The following is an 18034-nucleotide window of genomic DNA, read 5'->3' as shown; positions in this document are numbered from 1 at the left end:
AAAAACTGATCAGTGGAATTTGCTTTTTGCATTGCCTTTGGTAACATTCCGACTGCTTACTTCCAACTACCAACAGGTTAACATTAGTTAATGGAGTTATTGCTATTTCCTAATGGGCCAAAGAAAGTATTAATAAAACACTTAGAGCTTTTATATAATTTAGAGGGTTCCAGTGGTGCAAAAGGTAAGTACACTATATGAAGAACCTCTCCTGATCTACATTTCTCAACGGAGTCCAGTCTCTTTTTGACTGTACACCCCCTCCTACTGGAGGAAGAGTGGAAGAGAGGAAAGTCTCCTCAGCTTGTAGTGTTTGAGATGTGGACAGGAAACACCTGATACAAAGCTGAAAAGGAGTGAAAGTTATGGACTGAACAGACAGAGTAGAAAAAGAGCCAGACACGTCAATTTCATTTATAACACATTGAGCAGTGACCTTTTCTTGCCTTTGTTTGATTGTTCAGATCTTGGAACTAAGAAAAAAAATCAACATTTAAACTGCAGGGCAGAGTTCAATCAGCTCCTGGAGAATGAAACGTAATTTGGGTTGACCATTTAGGTTATAATTATAGGCCACGCCAACAGCAGTGACATAGTTGGTCAGAGTGACAAGAGCAGTATTTGGTTCAGTTGAACTGCACTGTCCCCACTTTGAGTCAAAATAAAAAAGACAACAACAGCACAATCCCGTTAAGTCCTCAAAGCCTGTTTCCATGGATACCTCACTAACATTTTTAATGCAACGAACAACAATGCTTACACCTAAGAATCTCACACACAACATTTGATGAACAGAACACTCCTGTTACACAAAATCTATGTTTATTTTAAAATGAATATCACCGTTTGATAAGTACATTTAAGAGACTCCAGAATTGCATGGTTGTGTTGGAAACGGTCTCACTCTAAGAAAAATACAGATAAATAACTATGAGTGAGCTGTCAACTTGACAGTTTCTATTAAGAACTAAAAGTATAACATGACCAGCATGTCTAATGTGTTCTTCTACAATTCGTAAATCAGAGGTGTTCTGCTGCTCTTATCACTGAAGTCTACAACCACTGCCTTTAGTCACTTCTGTATATTCTCACTCTTCGATGGAACATGAACTACGTAGCACTCTGAGTGGAATTCAAAGGTAACTTGTGCTTTTAAGGCAGCTAGTGGTATACAGTACATTAGTCTTACACATAGATATATTTAGTAAACTTTATCGCAATATTTAGATCTTTTCATATTCAGGCACAGTCTGATGTCAGAATACTCTGATACCTAAAAAAATATGTTTGTCAATATTCAAAGGCAAACTTGGTGGTGGATATTCAAGTACACACACAGTAAATCTTTTGAACTATGACTGTGTCTTATAGCATATTTAGACAGGGGAATCTTGTTTGTCAGGTCAGGATACTGACCAGACCTTGCGGTCTGAATGTGAAAGCTCACTACTGTTTAGTGTTGTTTACAGGGTGCTCCTGGGAGTTTTCCCCTGTCAGGTCCTCTTTATGAGAAGAGTGGTCCTCTGGGACGCTCTGATCATTGGCTCCTGGGCGGGGAAAAAAGAAACAGGTGAAAGAAAAAGTCAGAGGAATAATATGAATGGGACAAATCTATCAGACTGATTTGCTTTTTTCCTGATGAATAATCGAATGAAATTGAAATCCATTTGTGTGCATGTGGGTATATATGTTGGGTCAACTACGTGTTTACACATTGTGTCTTGTTACAGTTGCAACATTATGAACCAACATGCTGTTGTCTGTTGTCAAGGCAACTAATCCACAGTTAAAACTCAGTTGTACAGTTCTACATTAACAAACCACTAAAAGTGTACCCACCATTGGGATCACTCTCCTTCCACTTAATCTTATTGTCCTCTGTGTGGCGCGTCCATGTTGATCTGAAGCTCACAAGTTCTGCTGTGATGTGAGCTAGGCTCCACTCCAACCCCCTGGAACTCTCCTTCCACAGGGAACTACATGGAGTCAGAGAGGACATACATCACCCAAAGCCTGGCAATCTGCAAAGTAAGTGCTCAATTGATTTTTTTTTGCAGCCACTGAGGAGTTATTATAGGATGGTAATTGGCTTTCGACTGCATCACTTGCTTTATGGTCACCCAGTGTGACTGATGAAGTTGTTCTGGTTTCGGTGCAAATAGATTGCATGTGATGTTTAGATTATTGCCACTAAACAGAGAAAGCAACATTACTTGAAGTCAGTGACAAATACTGCTGAGTCTACCTGTGTCTGTTGCAGGGGTCCAGAGGTCCAGGATTCTCTTGTACTAGAGGAATGACAATCTTCTCAGCCATATCCGTCAATAAGGAGAATGTTGGGTCCACAATAAAGTCAATGAAGCCTGAATGCATTAGACATTCAGACAGTTTCATTGCAATGTACTGTGCTCATTTGCAGTTTCATTCATGAAATACGTACTGTTTGTACTGCAATGTGAACTTCAAATTTCTACTCTGACAATGGTTTTATGCTGACCCATTGTAGATTGTATGTTGCATTTAATGCTAGTACAAACAAATACCAAAAACTTAAAATAAAAAACAAAAAACAAAACAAAACACCCTATCTTTGTCTAGTACACTCTGAAAACAATATATTTTATTATGCTCAGAAAATCATTTGAAACGATTATATCTTTGACATCATTATTTTGTACTTCTTTGTACACAAATTATTTACAGAGTAATGCTCACTCTATGTCCATTTCCACCAGAAATGAAGTCAAGCCAAATACCTATTTGAGACTGTGCTATCAAGGTGCTGTTACGATCACACAGTGGTGAAAAGGGTAAGCCCAGTTCTGCCTCTTTGTCCCCCTGACAAAGAAACACATAGTAAGTACCACAGCTGTAGTTTACAAACTGAGATGAGTGTAGTCATTAGTGTAGCACAATACGTCACATTTCTTTGAACATTTTACTCAACGACGTTTCACGCGAGTGTTAATGACGCTTGATTCTTGATTCTTACAGTTCTTAGATTTAGAAATGACCATTGTTCCATCTTCTGCACTGGTTTATAATATTGTAATACGTTGCTAAACAATAAGTGAAAATAGTTCAAACTAAAAATTGAATGACGAAATTGAGATTAGTCTCTTCTGTGTTAGCGATATGGTCGGCAGGAGTCTTTGGACATCTCCAAATATTGTATGGTTTTATGGAGTGTTAAGGTTCCTGAGGACTCTTGAGACTGTTCTCTAAACAAAGAATGGGTCTCTGTAAATAACAAGAATGTACAAGACACCAAAGTGTACATTGCTTATAATGAAAGTATAATTATTTAACTAGCCAGGTAAAGCAAAATGAATGTAGGTTCACGGAGAGGATGAAGCTATGGCTAAATCTCAAAGCTCGCAGTATAAGCTACTACGAGCATGAACTCACAGATTAATCTCAAGGCAACAGACGCCTATATTCTAAAAACGTCAGTTCCCCTTTTAAAACAAAACTTTTCTGGTCATAAAAATGTGCAGACACTGTTCTGTACTAAAATGGCCATCTACCCCGTCTATGGTTTTAAAGTGGTCACTTCTATTTTTTGTAATGTCAGTACGTAGCCCAATACCTGTCTGAAGAACTCCTCCATGAGAGCTTTGGTCCAGCGGGAGTGAAGGACCCAGGGCTTAGATGGATGGCTTATGTCTGCCGTGTGGAGTAGCAGGGAGAGGGCTTTGGGTTTGTCTATTCTGCTTAAACAATGAATAAACACAGCCTCAGTGTAGAGTAGCTTTTACTGAAATATCAATACAGCAGTGTTGCTATAAAGACTCTAAATATGCTATAATTTCAGCTAAAGACTGCATGGCTAAGCTTGATAAATAGTTTCAGTAAAAGTGTGACTCATGCAGTAGGCAGATTGAGCTAGACTCACCTCTCTTGCTGCTGTAGATAGGTCTTCATTTCTTTTACCTGAGCGAGGTGAGAGGACATGTCTGTGGCAAGTACCATCTCTATGACAAGAGCACGGAGCTCTCTGTGAAGTGAACACACACATGCATACACAGAGTGAATAAAGGTAAACCGCATACTCAAGAACGAATGGTTTGCTTTGAAATAACTTAGAAATGAAAAGCCAATGTACCCATGGCAACGCTGTGTACATTATGTCCTCCTATTGATATTATATCCTGTACAAATTACTGACATAAACTAAAGACTGTTTCACTGTCATTAGCTTACTAAGTCATTAGTTGTCTCAGCTTCTTCATATCTTGCCTTTCTTTTGGCATTGGGGCGTCACTGAATATGGTTATGGGTATGTAATTAGCAGACAGAGAGAATTAACAGCAAACTCATGGTTATTGTTGGAAACAAACATTACATATGTTTTTCCTTTCAGTGCTGCTCATTAAGTCTGTTCATAGCCTTAGTCTGCATGCCACAATAGATATCAGTCAGGTCTACAGTTCTTACACCCATTCTCCTCTGGACAGGTTGGTGAAAATGTTCATCTGGTCATCCTGGAGCAGACAGAAGGTGGCACTGAGGTGGTGGCTCTCCTGAACAGAGCGATCGTTGTACATCATGGCTAACGCCGACCTGCCCGGCACAATGGAGAACAGGTGGGATCTTAAAGATGATATTGTTGCCCTACTGGACCCTGTGCATCGGTCAAAACACACAGCTCATGCAACCACTTGGAATGTTGTGGCTGTCAGAGTATGATTCTTCTGGGCTGAAGCTAAACTAATTATTAAAAAAGTTTAAAATGTGAAAAAGGCAAAAATCAATCAACTTGTTGAATTGAGACTTCATCCAAGTGTTGGTGAATAATAACAATAATTTACTATGTATTTAAATGTATAAAAACATTACATTTATCTCGGAGACATGCAATTATGACAGTCGAGAAATGTGGAAAATTTACTGATTAGCATTTCCATCAATATTTGAACTGTGTAAATAAATAATAATCTATGAAAATAATGAATATCGACCAGTAAGCATTGGTGTACATAGATACGAATTCCATTTAAATGAAAGGCATTTGATCTGTAATTATTTGCTAATCTCAGTGATTATTAGCAATGTCTGCAGAAACATAGCGTAGAGTTTTTGCAGTATTTTGCAGAAGCAGATATGTTATATCAGCAGGTGTGAATCACGTTCTTCAGACATTTCTGAAATCTAAATATAGCTGCTTAAGTGCTCGTCTTGAACTTGAATACGGATAGGCTGTATTCTCCTTGGCTTTTACTTTTGTGCTCTGTGGTGCTGTATCCCTCTCTTGCTATTTGATGGCAATTCTCTTTGACGCTTCACTCAGTCCCCCAAATCTATGGAGTAAGGAAGCTGTCAGAATGTTCGTGTGTATAAAATAGATATGCGTGCATATTTTTTGAAGTTGAGCAGAAAATAAATATTTGTAAACTCTTACAAACACGAAATGGAACTTCACGGTTACGATTTCTTCATTACGAATACGATTTCACGAATTACAAACACTAAATGCAACTTCACGATTACGGTTTCTTCTGTACGAATTACGAATTCACGAATTACAAACACGAAATACAACTTCACAGTTACGGTTCCTTCAGCACGAGTACGAATTCACAAACGTGACTAAACTGTCAAAAATACGTCACCACTTCGATACGTCACCACAGACATTATTATTGAGCAGTGGATACATCGATCCCACAGACTGCGCATGCGTTCAAGTTCTCGGCCAAAGCCAAGAGAAACCATTGTAGTAAGGTGGCTTAACAACGGGATTGTGAACGGGGTGATAAAAGCATGAAATTTCGCACACAGTTAGCTTTTACCATGCCAAATGATATTAGAAGGGGTGCCCAAGTAAAACTGCTCGTTTTTTTTTTTTTTCGTTTTAAGGAGATTTTAAGTTTTGACCGATATCAGGATATGCGTACGATTTTCAAAACTGTTTTTTTGCCTAGAAATGCTCACCAAATAAGTATAAAACTGTTATTCATGCATGTTTGTGTTTTCTAGTTTGTTTTTTATATGTATTGGTTTAAACAAAGTAGCAAAATTAAAATAAAGAGACAAAAATGTGCGAGCTCATCCTAGATTGCGGAACGACGTCCTGTGGTACAATAACAACATAAATAGCTTCACAGCATGTTTTTTTCGACATTGAGAACTGACTTGTTTTCAAATAATCTATGTTTCCAGTGTATTTAGCTTACAGGCTACTCTACACCACTTTCATGACTTCAAATAACGTATTGATTAAGCATATAGGCCTATTCAGTGAAGCAGCAGCCTGCCTCCACGCTCACGTTTCTATGCGAGAGCACCTCTGTCATCATGAAAGTAAAAAACAACTAACGATAAAATAAAATAAATATTAATATTGTTCTACTGATCTGTGCTATAAATGTATTTTCTGCACGATTACAATCATTTCGAGCATTTTTATAATCAAAATCTATGAATTTGCGCATGTCCTGTTTAAACAGTGTGAGGCAGCGACGAGCTGTGCCTCTTTCATTCTGCAGCGATATGCGTGAGGATAATTACTCATGCATCTTCAATTGCTGAAAGAATTTAGTTTCATTTTTGAAAGCACGTTGTTAAAAGCGTGTGTCCCTGTCCTAACTAACATATGGCAAATCGGCCTTTAAAGCCTGTACCCTAGCGCCACCCTATGGCGTAACCATATGCATACTACAGTAGGCCTACAGCATTACATTACATATACATCTGAGCAGTGACGTGCGGTGAGGATCGCAGCTGGTGAGGCACAGAAACCGGAAGTGATTACGTCATTCCGATCTCTAGTTGTTTAAAAAAAATAGAAATGTATACATCATACATGTATATATGCTTATGGTTTAAAAATTGTCATCTCACCAGAACTGAAAAAACTTTGTTTTATTGTCTAATACTATTACTTTTAAACGATTATTATTATTATAAGAAGTTATGCGGCTCAATAGTCAACTGACTTTTACGAGGCTATAGGCCTACAGCTAAACGTACAATCGGTGTGGTAATTGAACTTTTACACCGTGTCAAATAAGATATTAATAGTTACAAGGTAGCGTATGTAGCCCTCCCACCAATGATATGGCTCATTTCAATTTGTCTAGGGAAAATATAACCTTTAACACAACTCGGCAGTGATGGGCAGTAGCGTCACTACTTGTAGCGACGCTACTAGCTTAACTACATTTGTCAGTAGCTTGGCAGTAACGTCGCTATTTACAAAACCAAGTAACTTTTCAGTAGCTAAGCTCTTTTATTGATCAAGTACCGCAGTAGCGTCCTCGAAAGCTAATTTATCCTGGACCTTTCTGATGTTCATTTATAACAGGCTTCCCTGCAGCCATCAAACACAAAAATTAAGCAGTACGTCACTTTAGGCGAGACGAGTGAAAATAGATAGATAGATATCGTCATTTCAAGTACACCAGACGCTGCTCATACATTTAAAATCAATTCTCCCCTAATTTTAAATGGGTAGTTTGCATGCAGATCCTAGACAACCGGATTACTAGAATGCTGTTGATATTTAGATACAGCTGAAGATGATGAAAGTTAAAAAGTGAAAAGTCTGTGCTGTCTGCTCAGGGAGGGATTATAGGGAAAGATGAGGGTAGGTAGGCGAGGTCTTCTGCACTCATTTGTTTTCATCTGCGTTTGAATACCTGACTCAACAGCCATACCTTCAAAAGTACGTCACTTTATAAGAGACGAGTGAAACTAAATATGTTTTCAGAAAAAGTTCCTGTCAACGTCAATGACATCCAACACAAACATTCAAACACACGAATTTCATCCATTCAACCGTTTTTATCTGACTGACAGTTGTGTTTATCACTAAAATTGCATTGACTTGCAGTTTGTTTAACTGAAAGTAGCTTCTAATGTATCAAACTACTTTTGACAGGTTTATGTAACTTAGCTTGCTACATTTTTTTTTTGAGTGGTAGCTTCTGTGTAGTGAAGCTGAATTTATTGTACAGTAGCTGATAGCTTAGCTCACTACAAATATCAAGTAGCTTGCCCAACACTGCAACTCGGACACTTGAGTTCGAAGTTGAGAAAAAAACACTTACATATTTATTTACACAACGTATTAACAAGCAAACAGTTAAACACCACAGACATAGCACACAATACCAAAATATTCTACTGACCGGTATAATTTAAAGTTGGTGCACTTTCGTTGGAGCTCGTAATCCATTCACGGCTCCCCTGCACCTAGCAGCCTTTAGCGAGATTTGTGTTGCGCATGAATATGTCCCGTTGGGAAACGTGAAACACTCCAAATGTCAACACCTTCAGTCCAGTCGTTTGAAGCAAACATTTTAGCTCCGCCATTGTTCTCCCATTATTAATCATTTCACGTTTGGACTGCAAGTCCAATTTTGAGAACTGCTTCAGCTTAGCAATACAACCTTCCATTTTCGCTGTCAAGTAGAAGCCTAGAAGAGGCCAAACTTTAAAAACAACATATACCCGACAATTGCGCTCTCGCTCGCCTCCCTTCCAGAGGCAGTGGTACTGCCTGCCTCAGTAACAATATTTTTCAATGCGTTTTGAGCTCAACTCAAAGGTTCTACGCTTGCGCACGCATGTGTAAAACCCAGTTTGGAGTGATTGCGCAATCCTTACTGAGGCACTGGCTCAGCTGCCCATAGACAGCAATGCATTTGCCTCAGTCCACGGCACGTCCATGTTTTCTGTTAAGATCCCCGCGATCTAAGACATTTTTATTGCGATCGCTGCTTGTGTTCTGTTTTGCTACTGTTTTGCTACGTGCTTTCCTATGTTTGTTTTGTTCCTGTGATCAGGCCATGTGTGTTTATTATTGGTTGCTGACTCCGCCCTTTGCCTTTCCCTGACCTTTCAGTTAACTCACCGGTTTCCCAATTTACCCGTGAATTGTTTCTCCTTTGCCTTGTTAATTCCCCTTATTGTTTTCACCCGTGTATTGCTCTGTTCCCATTCATTTCGCTGACAGTTTGTGCTTGAATTCGTTTCACCTGTGTTCATTTTCCTTGCCCCAATTTATCGTTTATTGCCTTACCTGAAATGTTTCACCTGTGTAATTCTGTTCCCCCTGCTATAAATTGTTCTGTCCCTCTTTAGTTCACTGTCGGATTGTAATTCTTTTCAATGCGGATCTATGCCCGAATTCTGTCTTTTCCCGAGTGGTATCGTATACTATTTTCTGTTTTGCGATCTTCTGTGTTTTGCCCTTGGAATTCTGTTTTTACCTTTTTGGATATTTTGCTTGTGTTCTGTTTTTGGAAGAAAATAAATCCTGAGTTTTTTTTGCAATCTGGTTTGCGATTGGGTCCTTGCCATGAGAAAGCCTAACATTTTCAGGAAGCGGAAATGCACAAGTTCAGCGATTTTGATAATAAAAATGCTCGAAATGATCGGAATCCTGCAGAAATTACACACATACCACAGATAAGTAGAGAAATATGAATATTTATTTTATAATATATATATGTATATATAAATATACATATTTTTTTTTTACTTTTCAAAATGACAGGTAAGGCTCTGCCTCCCCTGCCTCCTATGACTGCACGTCCCTGCATCTGAGTACATAATGAACATCTCAACAAAGGTGATTTAAAATGACACCAAATGTATTTCGGATTATTCCAACGGCAGAATAATCGAAATAAATTTGGTGTCATTTTAAATCACCTTAGACTCAGTTTCATACATCGCATTAAGACAGGGACACACGCTTTTAATAACGTGCTTTCAAATACGATGATGCAGGTAACAAGCCAGCCTTCCCGGTTCCATCTACATAGGGCTAATAAAACGTAAATTATTTCAGCAATTGAAGATGCATGAGTAATTATCCTCACGCATATCGCCGAAGATAAGGCATATCCTGATATCGGTCAAAACTTAAAATCTCCATAAAAAGAAAAAACGAGCAGTTTTATTTGGGCACCCCTTCTAATATCATCTGTCAGGGTAAAAGCTAACTGTGTGCCAAATTTCATGCTTTTATCACCCCGGTCACGATCGCGTTGTTAAGCCACCTGACTACAATGGTTTCTCTTGGCTTTGGCGGAGAACTTGAACGCATGCGCAGTCTGTGGGATCGATGTATCCACTGCTCAATAATAATGTCTGTGGTGACGTATCGAAGTGGTGACGTATTTTTGACAGTTTAGTCACGTTTGTGAATTCGTACTCGTACTGAAGGAACCGTAACTGTGAAGTTGCATTTCGTGTTTGTAATTCGTGAATTCGTAATCTGACTGAAGAAACCGTAATCGTGAAGTTGCATTTCGTGTTTGTAATTTGTGAATTCGTATTCGTAATGAAGAAATCGTAATCGTGAAGTTGCATTTTATCTTTGTAAGAGTTTACAAATATTTATTTTCTGCTCAACTTCAAAAAATATGCACGCATATCTTTTTTATACACACGAACATTCTGACATCTTCCTTACTCCATACAAATCAAAGGTTGTTTGGCCATGAAAACTTGTTGAGGCTCTGCCAACTGCAAAAAAGTCAATATGTCAAGTCTGTTCTGATCATGAACAGGTTGTCATGCAGTTTCCCTCTCATGTAAGATTCTCTGCTGGTATTATCTGACGAGTTCCTTCCAGGGGTACTTTTAGTGCCAATGTCATGGGAAACTAGAGGGCTAGTCACTGAGCCTTGACACAAGTTGGAACATACAAGGAATTTTATTGCTTTCTTTCTCTCTTCGGTCACAGGTTTATTTATCTAAATGGAAGGCAACTGACAGAGAGTTTCACTGGAAGGGAATGCTCTGTTAAACATATGCTCTCAAAGCAGGCAATTGTGCTCCTCTTCAATGGCTAAACCAGGACAAACAAATGAGGACAAAATGGGCGGAGAGCCAACGTTTTTACAGCATATTCCAAAGCATATATGAAAAAAAGTATGCATATCATTTTTGCCAGTTAACAGGTTTTTTTTTTTAATTAATTCTTATTCACACAGTGTCAGGGCATAGCAGGGAAGTTTCCATTCACACGTTTATGTTAATTTTTTGGAGGGTTTTGTGTTGAGCCTTGAGCCCCTCCGAGAGATTGCCCCTGCCGTCTCGTTCCCAAAATAAAAGTGAAGAGCGAAAACCATACCAAAAAAGCAACTGTCTGTAGTGCCTGTGTGGAAAGTCTCAGTTTAAAAATACCGTTGGCGCTCCAGGAGTTGTGTTTGCTTAAGCAGCGTTAAACTCTGAGGTATTTGGGTCTCTCTGCATAACCACTAATTTGAGATTACTGACATGCTAAGGTTTACCGCTGAACCTTTATAGCTGTTAAGGATCTTTTAAGGCCTACCAGCTGGCCCTGTTTGAAAGTCATGGAGTATTTCTTGACTATTTTGAAAGCGCTTTTACCAAGATCTATCTTGACCACAAGTTGCAGTGCAACCAACGAATGAAGAAGAGCTCACCAGCATGAAGGAAGTGGGTTTGGAGCACAGACGGCACGTTAAGTCATTGCTCATTCAGCCCTGAGTTGTCTCTGGCCAATACAAGTACTCTACTTTGAGAAGGTATGAACTGATGACCACAGTACGGCCTTCTCGCCCTAGACTTGGTTGTTATTGAAATTCAAATCGGTCTCCCTTGTTGCAGATCGCTAAAATATTTGATTCTATGTGTCTGGCTATTTTTAGCGTCATGTGTAAATACTTTTGCCTTATCTTGTGATATTGGCAAGCGTATAAATAACCACAGGGAGGTGTGCCTGTGAACTATGAAGGCTCTGAACGCACACGTTGACACAGTCCTGCATGTATGGCTGTGATTGTTTGACCCACCTGGTGTGAATGTGAAAATTGTTGGTGGTTCCTGTGTGCTCATAGTCATGGATGGCTGCTGCGAACAGACAAGCCATGACTTCCAGCTCAGTGAGCCAGTGCTGCAAAATATAAAAGAAGAGAAAGAAGCATGGCTTAAAGAAACTGCAGATGAGTAGCAAAACTGACTTACTGTGCGCGCTTGTTATCCGGATGAATAAAATGTCTAAATGTAGCGTTCTAAGTTGTGACTTGCAGGAAGAAAAGATCCTAGCGGGCCGGCCATGTTGGTTCTTACCACGAGCCCACTGCGGAGGAGTAGACAGTGCATTGTCTGGGTGACATCAGCAGCATGTGTTTGGCTGTGGTAAGGGTTGTTGTGCTTGCCGTAGCCTCTTTCTAGTGCAGGCAGGAAGGACATCAAACAGGAAATTGGTATCTGAAGAATATATTTAGGGCAAAGGTTCAGAGCTGTCGTAAATCATTGTCCTTGTCGTCTTAAAGCACTATTCATATTTGCTACCAATTTAACTAATCAGGCTGTTATTGGATGGCGATTCGAAAAGCACAGTATTTCCCACAGCACATTGTATATCGTATTGTGTACCTTAAATCGACTGTTGAGCTCATATCTGACGATGAGCTCGACAAATATGGTTTGTAGAGCATGTCCTGAGCTTACAGAGTCCAGAGCAAACACGTCAAAGTTCCAGCGGTCTACATCCTGAGTGCAGAGAAGAAATAAGAGCATACTTTATTAGAAGTCCCCTCACACCCCTCACACACTTTTTGTGTGTCAGACCACACACCTTTTTGTGTGTCAGACCACACACCTTTTTGTGTGTCAGACTACAGTCACACACAAACAGGACAGAGTGCAAAAGTAAAGAGCATGGGACTAGAGCATAATGAATGTATGCAGCATGAATACAAACTTGAAGGTTATCAGCATAGCCAGGTAAACTTGAGTGATCTTATTAAACTGCCATGTGGCTTACTTTAACTCTTTTGAATGAGTGTGTGTAGTCATGTGTAAAATGCTAGCAGCCTACCCGGAGACAGTGGGTAACCTCAGCTGGCTGGTCTGGCATGGACACCGTGTAGGCCTTGCGAAACATCCTGGAACAGATATTACCGACGACATATTTCACACAGATATCACACACACATTTCACTCTAAATGCACAGAGTGAGAAAGTGCAGCTTTGTGAAAAGCACATATCCTTGTGTTTCCATTTAGGACAGTAACCCACTAAAGCACAGACCTACTGATATAAATGACTGTAAACACTAACCTACAGCTGTGTCATTCTGACCGTGTGTTACCAAAACAAATCACACCGGGATGTCTGACCTCTCCACAAATATTCCGGCCTGCACGGCATGGACGATGCTGCGGAACTTGGGCTTCTCATCGGGGCGCCGGCTCACCCGCCGTGGCCGCTGGGTGAAGGTGGAGGCCAGCCAATCACGTACCTCTAAGGGCACGCCATCTGAGCGGAGCTGCTGGAGGTCGTCCTCCGCCTCTAGTGTCTGTCTGTGTGTGTTTTTGTGAGTGTGTGAGTGTGTGTGTGTGTGTGTGTGTGTGTGTATGTGTGTGTGTGTGTGTGTGTGTGTGTGTGTGTGTGTGTGTGTAAGAGTGTGTAATTCCATGTGTGTGTGTTTGTGTACGGATGGGTGTAGGGTGAGGAAGACAAAGCAAAAGATGAAGGAAGATGAGATTGTAATGCAAAATCATTTAATCAAATCACTTAGCTATGCTAAGAAGGGACTGTTGCATTCCATCCCCTAATTACATTATTGTTGAAACTGGCATATGCTAAAATTAAAATAATGTGGTGAACAACAATCCACTCTGAGGGCCACCTGACTGAATTTGGACGAGAGGCAAACGTGGGTAAAACCTCCAGTTTTGGTATTAAAAGGCCTGCATTTATGTGTGAGTGAGCATATTGATTCTGCTTTCAAGTGCACATTGTACCTGGACAACTTAACCGGCCACAGGCAAAAGTGGCATCCAGGATGAATTTTCTTTAGAGCCAATAACCTCCGAAAATATATTTCTGTCCTGTGTGTACTGAAGTGAGTGACAGGCAGAATGACGGTACCTCGTCCCATCGATATACACAGCCTCGAGTAAGGATGCCGTGTACTCCAGGTTCCTTTTAAGCTCCTCCAGATCCACATCCTTATCTTCCAGCTGCCGGACCATACTCTTGAGCCTGGGGAAGAAAGAGAAAAGCAAAAAATAAGTCTGGGATAAAAACATAATTATTTGCTTGTGTTGGGAATGTGTGCGTGCTAGGAAGAGGAATATATGCAAGGATAAGCAGTCATCAAGACAAGACTTGCTTTAGGTTATTATTAAAGCATTTGTTCCATCAGTACACCAGCAGTGGTGTTTACGCTGGCTAATGCCCCGGTAGGTGAGTGTTCAGGAAGACCAAAGCAGCCCACCATCAGAGAGACACTGAAGAGAAAATCAAAGCATCCCATTTGCGTCATAGCTTATGTCAGCTGAACACAAACACTGCCCTGCTAATGTAGGAGTTTCAGCCTGAAAAAGGGAAAAAGGCCAGAGGAAGGCAAAGGCATGTTTGAGAATGGAAGTAGATGATGTGGAGCTTTTTAGCTAATCGGTTTTAATTTGTTTTGTTTGTATATATATATACTGTATATTAACATCATTCTGGCCATCCATACATCGTCCACTCTTAAGCCACATCTAGGCACTGCAAACAAAGGATACCATAGGCCATTAATGTATTTGCTCCTCGTATTAATAAAGTTAAGAAATACTGCAGGGGGACGTGATTTTAAAAGCTTAACTCAAATTAATACTTTAAGAAAATATTTAGAAAATAAACACTGTACAAATGCAGCCATTACCACACTGAGTAACTATGTGGATCTGACAAATACAAAATCAAAGAGTATTCTTAAATATTACACAATACTAGAGGGCAACTCTTCGTTTATTGCTTGCCTTTGCCACAGCAGTAATTCATATAGTCTAACAATGAGTGTCCGAGCGACTTATCTACACGTAAGCTCATCTACACGTATCTCAGCGTCCTCATTGAAAATTATCCAGCGTTTCATGTCAAATTAACTAAATAAGCGTAACTGCCTCTACTCTCTGACCATGTCACACATTCCTAACAGGGACAAATCTTTTTGTCATGCGATTGAACTCTTAGATGGTTCTGTTTATAAACCCATTTCCTGATAAGATGGAGGTGCTTGACGCCATTCTTTGAAGGGACAAAAAAAATCTAATTCTGTGAAGCGTTGGCAACAGGTTGAAGCCATTTGTTGCGTGAGAGAGCTCAGTCTTCTTGAGGTGAACTGCTGCTGGGTAATCACTGATGTGGAAGCTCCTCTCTGCAGTAAATGTAATGTGGTTGAAGTAGGTGAGGTCTGTAACGAGGGTGCATAACAGCGCCAAATATCCTGTGACTAGGGAAAAATACACGTTCCCGTCCTTTAGCAATGGAGCGGCTGACAATAGTTATGTCAGACACTACATGTGCTGAGTGTTGCCGTGGAGACAGAAGAGTGATCTTGCTCTCAGAGTATGGCTGATACCGCTCAACACGGCTCTCGGCCTCCCTCTCGCAGATATGCCCGTCACCACCACATCAACACTGCCTGGACACTCAGACGTCATCTGAGCTCCAAGCTTTCCGTTATTGGTTTGTGATGGATGGGCTGCAAAATGGAGTGAGCTAAATCTCGTCATTGCTGGTGCCAGTTAACCGCCCACCTCAGTGGGGCATTGGCATCCTCACATCACCCTTTGCTTGTGGAGAGTTTAGTGGTACTGTTCAGGAAGCTGTCTGTATTTTTAAAGTGTAGGATTACAGTCACACATTTTCAAAGCAACAAGTGCTTGGTTAAAACGTGTGTATTCATTTACTCTCCCTTCAAATAAATGTAATATATAGCAGGATACTACTGCAAGAGCAATAGAACACAAATGTGTTCAGAAAGGTGACACTTGAAATAAATGATCAGTCTAGTGTGGCCGTATGACCACTGCCCGCTGCTACTCTGTAATTGTAGCACAACAATTCAGATGGAGGGGCCTGTTTTGAATCCCTGCTCCTAATAGCAGATTGCTAATCACCACCGGCCTTGGCAGCGCCGGGTGGCCGAGAGACGCGCCAAACTCGGCGCAAGTGCACTCTGGCGCTCACTCTTTTTTCAAGTGTCTATCACGCCTGCACTAGTTAGTATGAAGTTGTTGACTCACAGGAATAGAATGCTGCTGCTGCTGAACATCTTTTATGCAGTGGATTTAAACAGGTTAGTTGGTATACATAAATGCATTTGAAATGTTAAGTTACTGTATAAACTTTGGCAAGGGAGTTGGCTTATTGGAATGAATTCTATAGCTTATGGGAGCTTTCCTTAATGCAGCATACTTACAGTCACTATGACTTTAACAAGCACTCTCCCACTCTCTCTCATCTAAGGGGAAGAGCTTATAAGCTACAGGTTTACACTAAACAAAGTCACATGATATCTCAGCCATACCATGTCTCTTCTGTGAGTAAGGTGGACCTGCTCCTTCATAAAGTCATGCAGTGACACACGAACATACACATGTGCTGACACATGAGCTGCCATCAATGATCAAATTCAAATCAGATGAATTAAACGTTGCGCATCTGCCTTCACCAAATCAAAAACAAAGCAGCATGCTGTACATTTCAGAATATTTTAACTTCTCTACTCATGTAAATTCAGTGTTTTGCTAGATCATTCTCTAGATCATTCTCTAAATCATCATCTTAAAGAATGAGACATACACACATACACAAACAACATGACACATGTCATTTAGCACAAAGACCAGTGGAACGCTTGCCCCTTACCTTGAAATCGGAGTCTGAAGGTGTTTCTTACGAACTTTCACCAGTTCTGCCATCCAGCCCTGCGGTAAGCAATGTGCTTATAGCCCAACACAATAATATGCTAACAGAGAGATGGATAACAGAGCGCCAAGGAGGGAGCCCTAACACACACATGCACGTACACACACAGACGCACAGAGGCTCAGGAAACAACCACAGAGAGCGAGAATCTGTGGGGGGAGAGGAGAGTGAAAGGGTTCTCACAGCGTATGCCAAAAGTTTGTCCATCCTGAGACACACTTCTCTCAGAGCCACCACCCACTCTTCGGGAGACTTTCTGCGCAACGATTGGCCAGGCCAAATTGTGTCAGTGCTCTGTGGTGAGTTGGGGGCTGGAAAGTGTGTGTGTGTGCGAGAGAGAGAGAGACTGTGTGCGTGTTTGTGCGTCTGTGCGTGTGAATGTGTGTAAGAGTGTGTTTGTGTGTGTGTGAGAGTGCAAGAGAGAAGTGAGGTAGTGAGAAGTTGTGAGTAATGGAGGGTTGATTACAATGCTTTTAGGCACTCTACTTCAAAACCCAAATGCACATTTTCCACAGGAGATGTCAAATCAAAGATAAAAGGCTCCCTTGCTGGGGTAGCATGCAGAGAACAAACCAAAATAAACACACCAGGCTGTCATCAAAACATTCCCATAGCCACCCCCAAGGTTAAATGCCACTTGGAAACTAGCACAACTATTGAAAAGAGAGGGGTAGGAGAAAGACAGAGAGGTTCTGATCATAAATGTGGTTGTACTTTGCAACTCCATACTTTGAACTCACGCAGCCTGTTAGACACGGAGCGGAGTGGAGAAACACAATGACAAACAGACAAAAAAAATGAGCACGGATGTCCCTTTATCTTTCACAGCTATGATGGTAGAAGTCAAGTGTGCAGCCCTACTTTTCTCATGTATTCCTCATTATACATATTATTACAAGCATCTTGGAAAACACTGCAGACGGTGTGTGGAGTCCGCATACTGCTGGGCCAGATCGGTCAGGCGTTCAGTCCCTGTCATTTATCTCGGCTTCATTAAAAGGGCTTTTTATAGCCTGGGCCTGAGAGAGAGAGAGAGAGAGAGAGAAAGAGCGAGAGAGAGAGAGAGATAGAGAAAGAGATGGCCTGGCTTGGCAATTCGGCCTGGTTGGGAAATACCCGCCTGGGTCCGGGCTCCCTCCTCGCTGGCCCTGACCATCCCGGTGGCTGGGGGCACACTTTCTCCCATGCTCTCTGACACAGACGCCCTGAGATCAAGAGGGCTCCAATGGGACCAGCCCCTGTGCAGGCAATTTCCTGAAGCGCCTTTGAAAGGGAAAAAAGAAGGCTGGTCTCCCCTCTGCTTCAGAGTGGCCTCGCAAGATGAGAGGAGAGAGAGGGAAT

General features: G+C 41.0%; 1 protein-coding gene across 1 annotated transcript; it reads right to left on the bottom strand.

Annotated features, from left to right (window-relative positions):
• Nucleotides 1-1321: 1321 nt before the first annotated feature.
• Nucleotides 1322-16722, bottom strand: LOC308373037 (dual specificity calcium/calmodulin-dependent 3',5'-cyclic nucleotide phosphodiesterase 1B-like). Its single transcript, XM_080848433.1, has 14 exons — nt 16634-16722; nt 13862-13975; nt 13108-13290; nt 12806-12872; nt 12361-12477; nt 12052-12192; nt 11775-11875; nt 4438-4563; nt 3896-3997; nt 3590-3713; nt 2757-2838; nt 2246-2363; nt 1840-1976; nt 1322-1547 (listed from the first exon to the last, which is right to left on the bottom strand). Exons 1-14 carry the CDS (start codon nt 16684-16686, stop codon nt 1447-1449), a joined length of 1566 nt encoding a protein of 521 aa, XP_080704559.1. The 5' UTR covers nt 16687-16722; the 3' UTR covers nt 1322-1446.
• Between the last annotated feature and the right edge of the window lie 1312 nt (nt 16723-18034).

Source organism: Sprattus sprattus, assembly GCF_963457725.1.
Source record: "Sprattus sprattus genome assembly, chromosome: 12".
NCBI lineage: Eukaryota > Metazoa > Chordata > Actinopteri > Clupeiformes > Clupeidae > Sprattus > Sprattus sprattus.
Note: the sequence above shows the minus strand (reverse complement) of the source record. Positions and strands in the feature narration are given on the sequence as shown.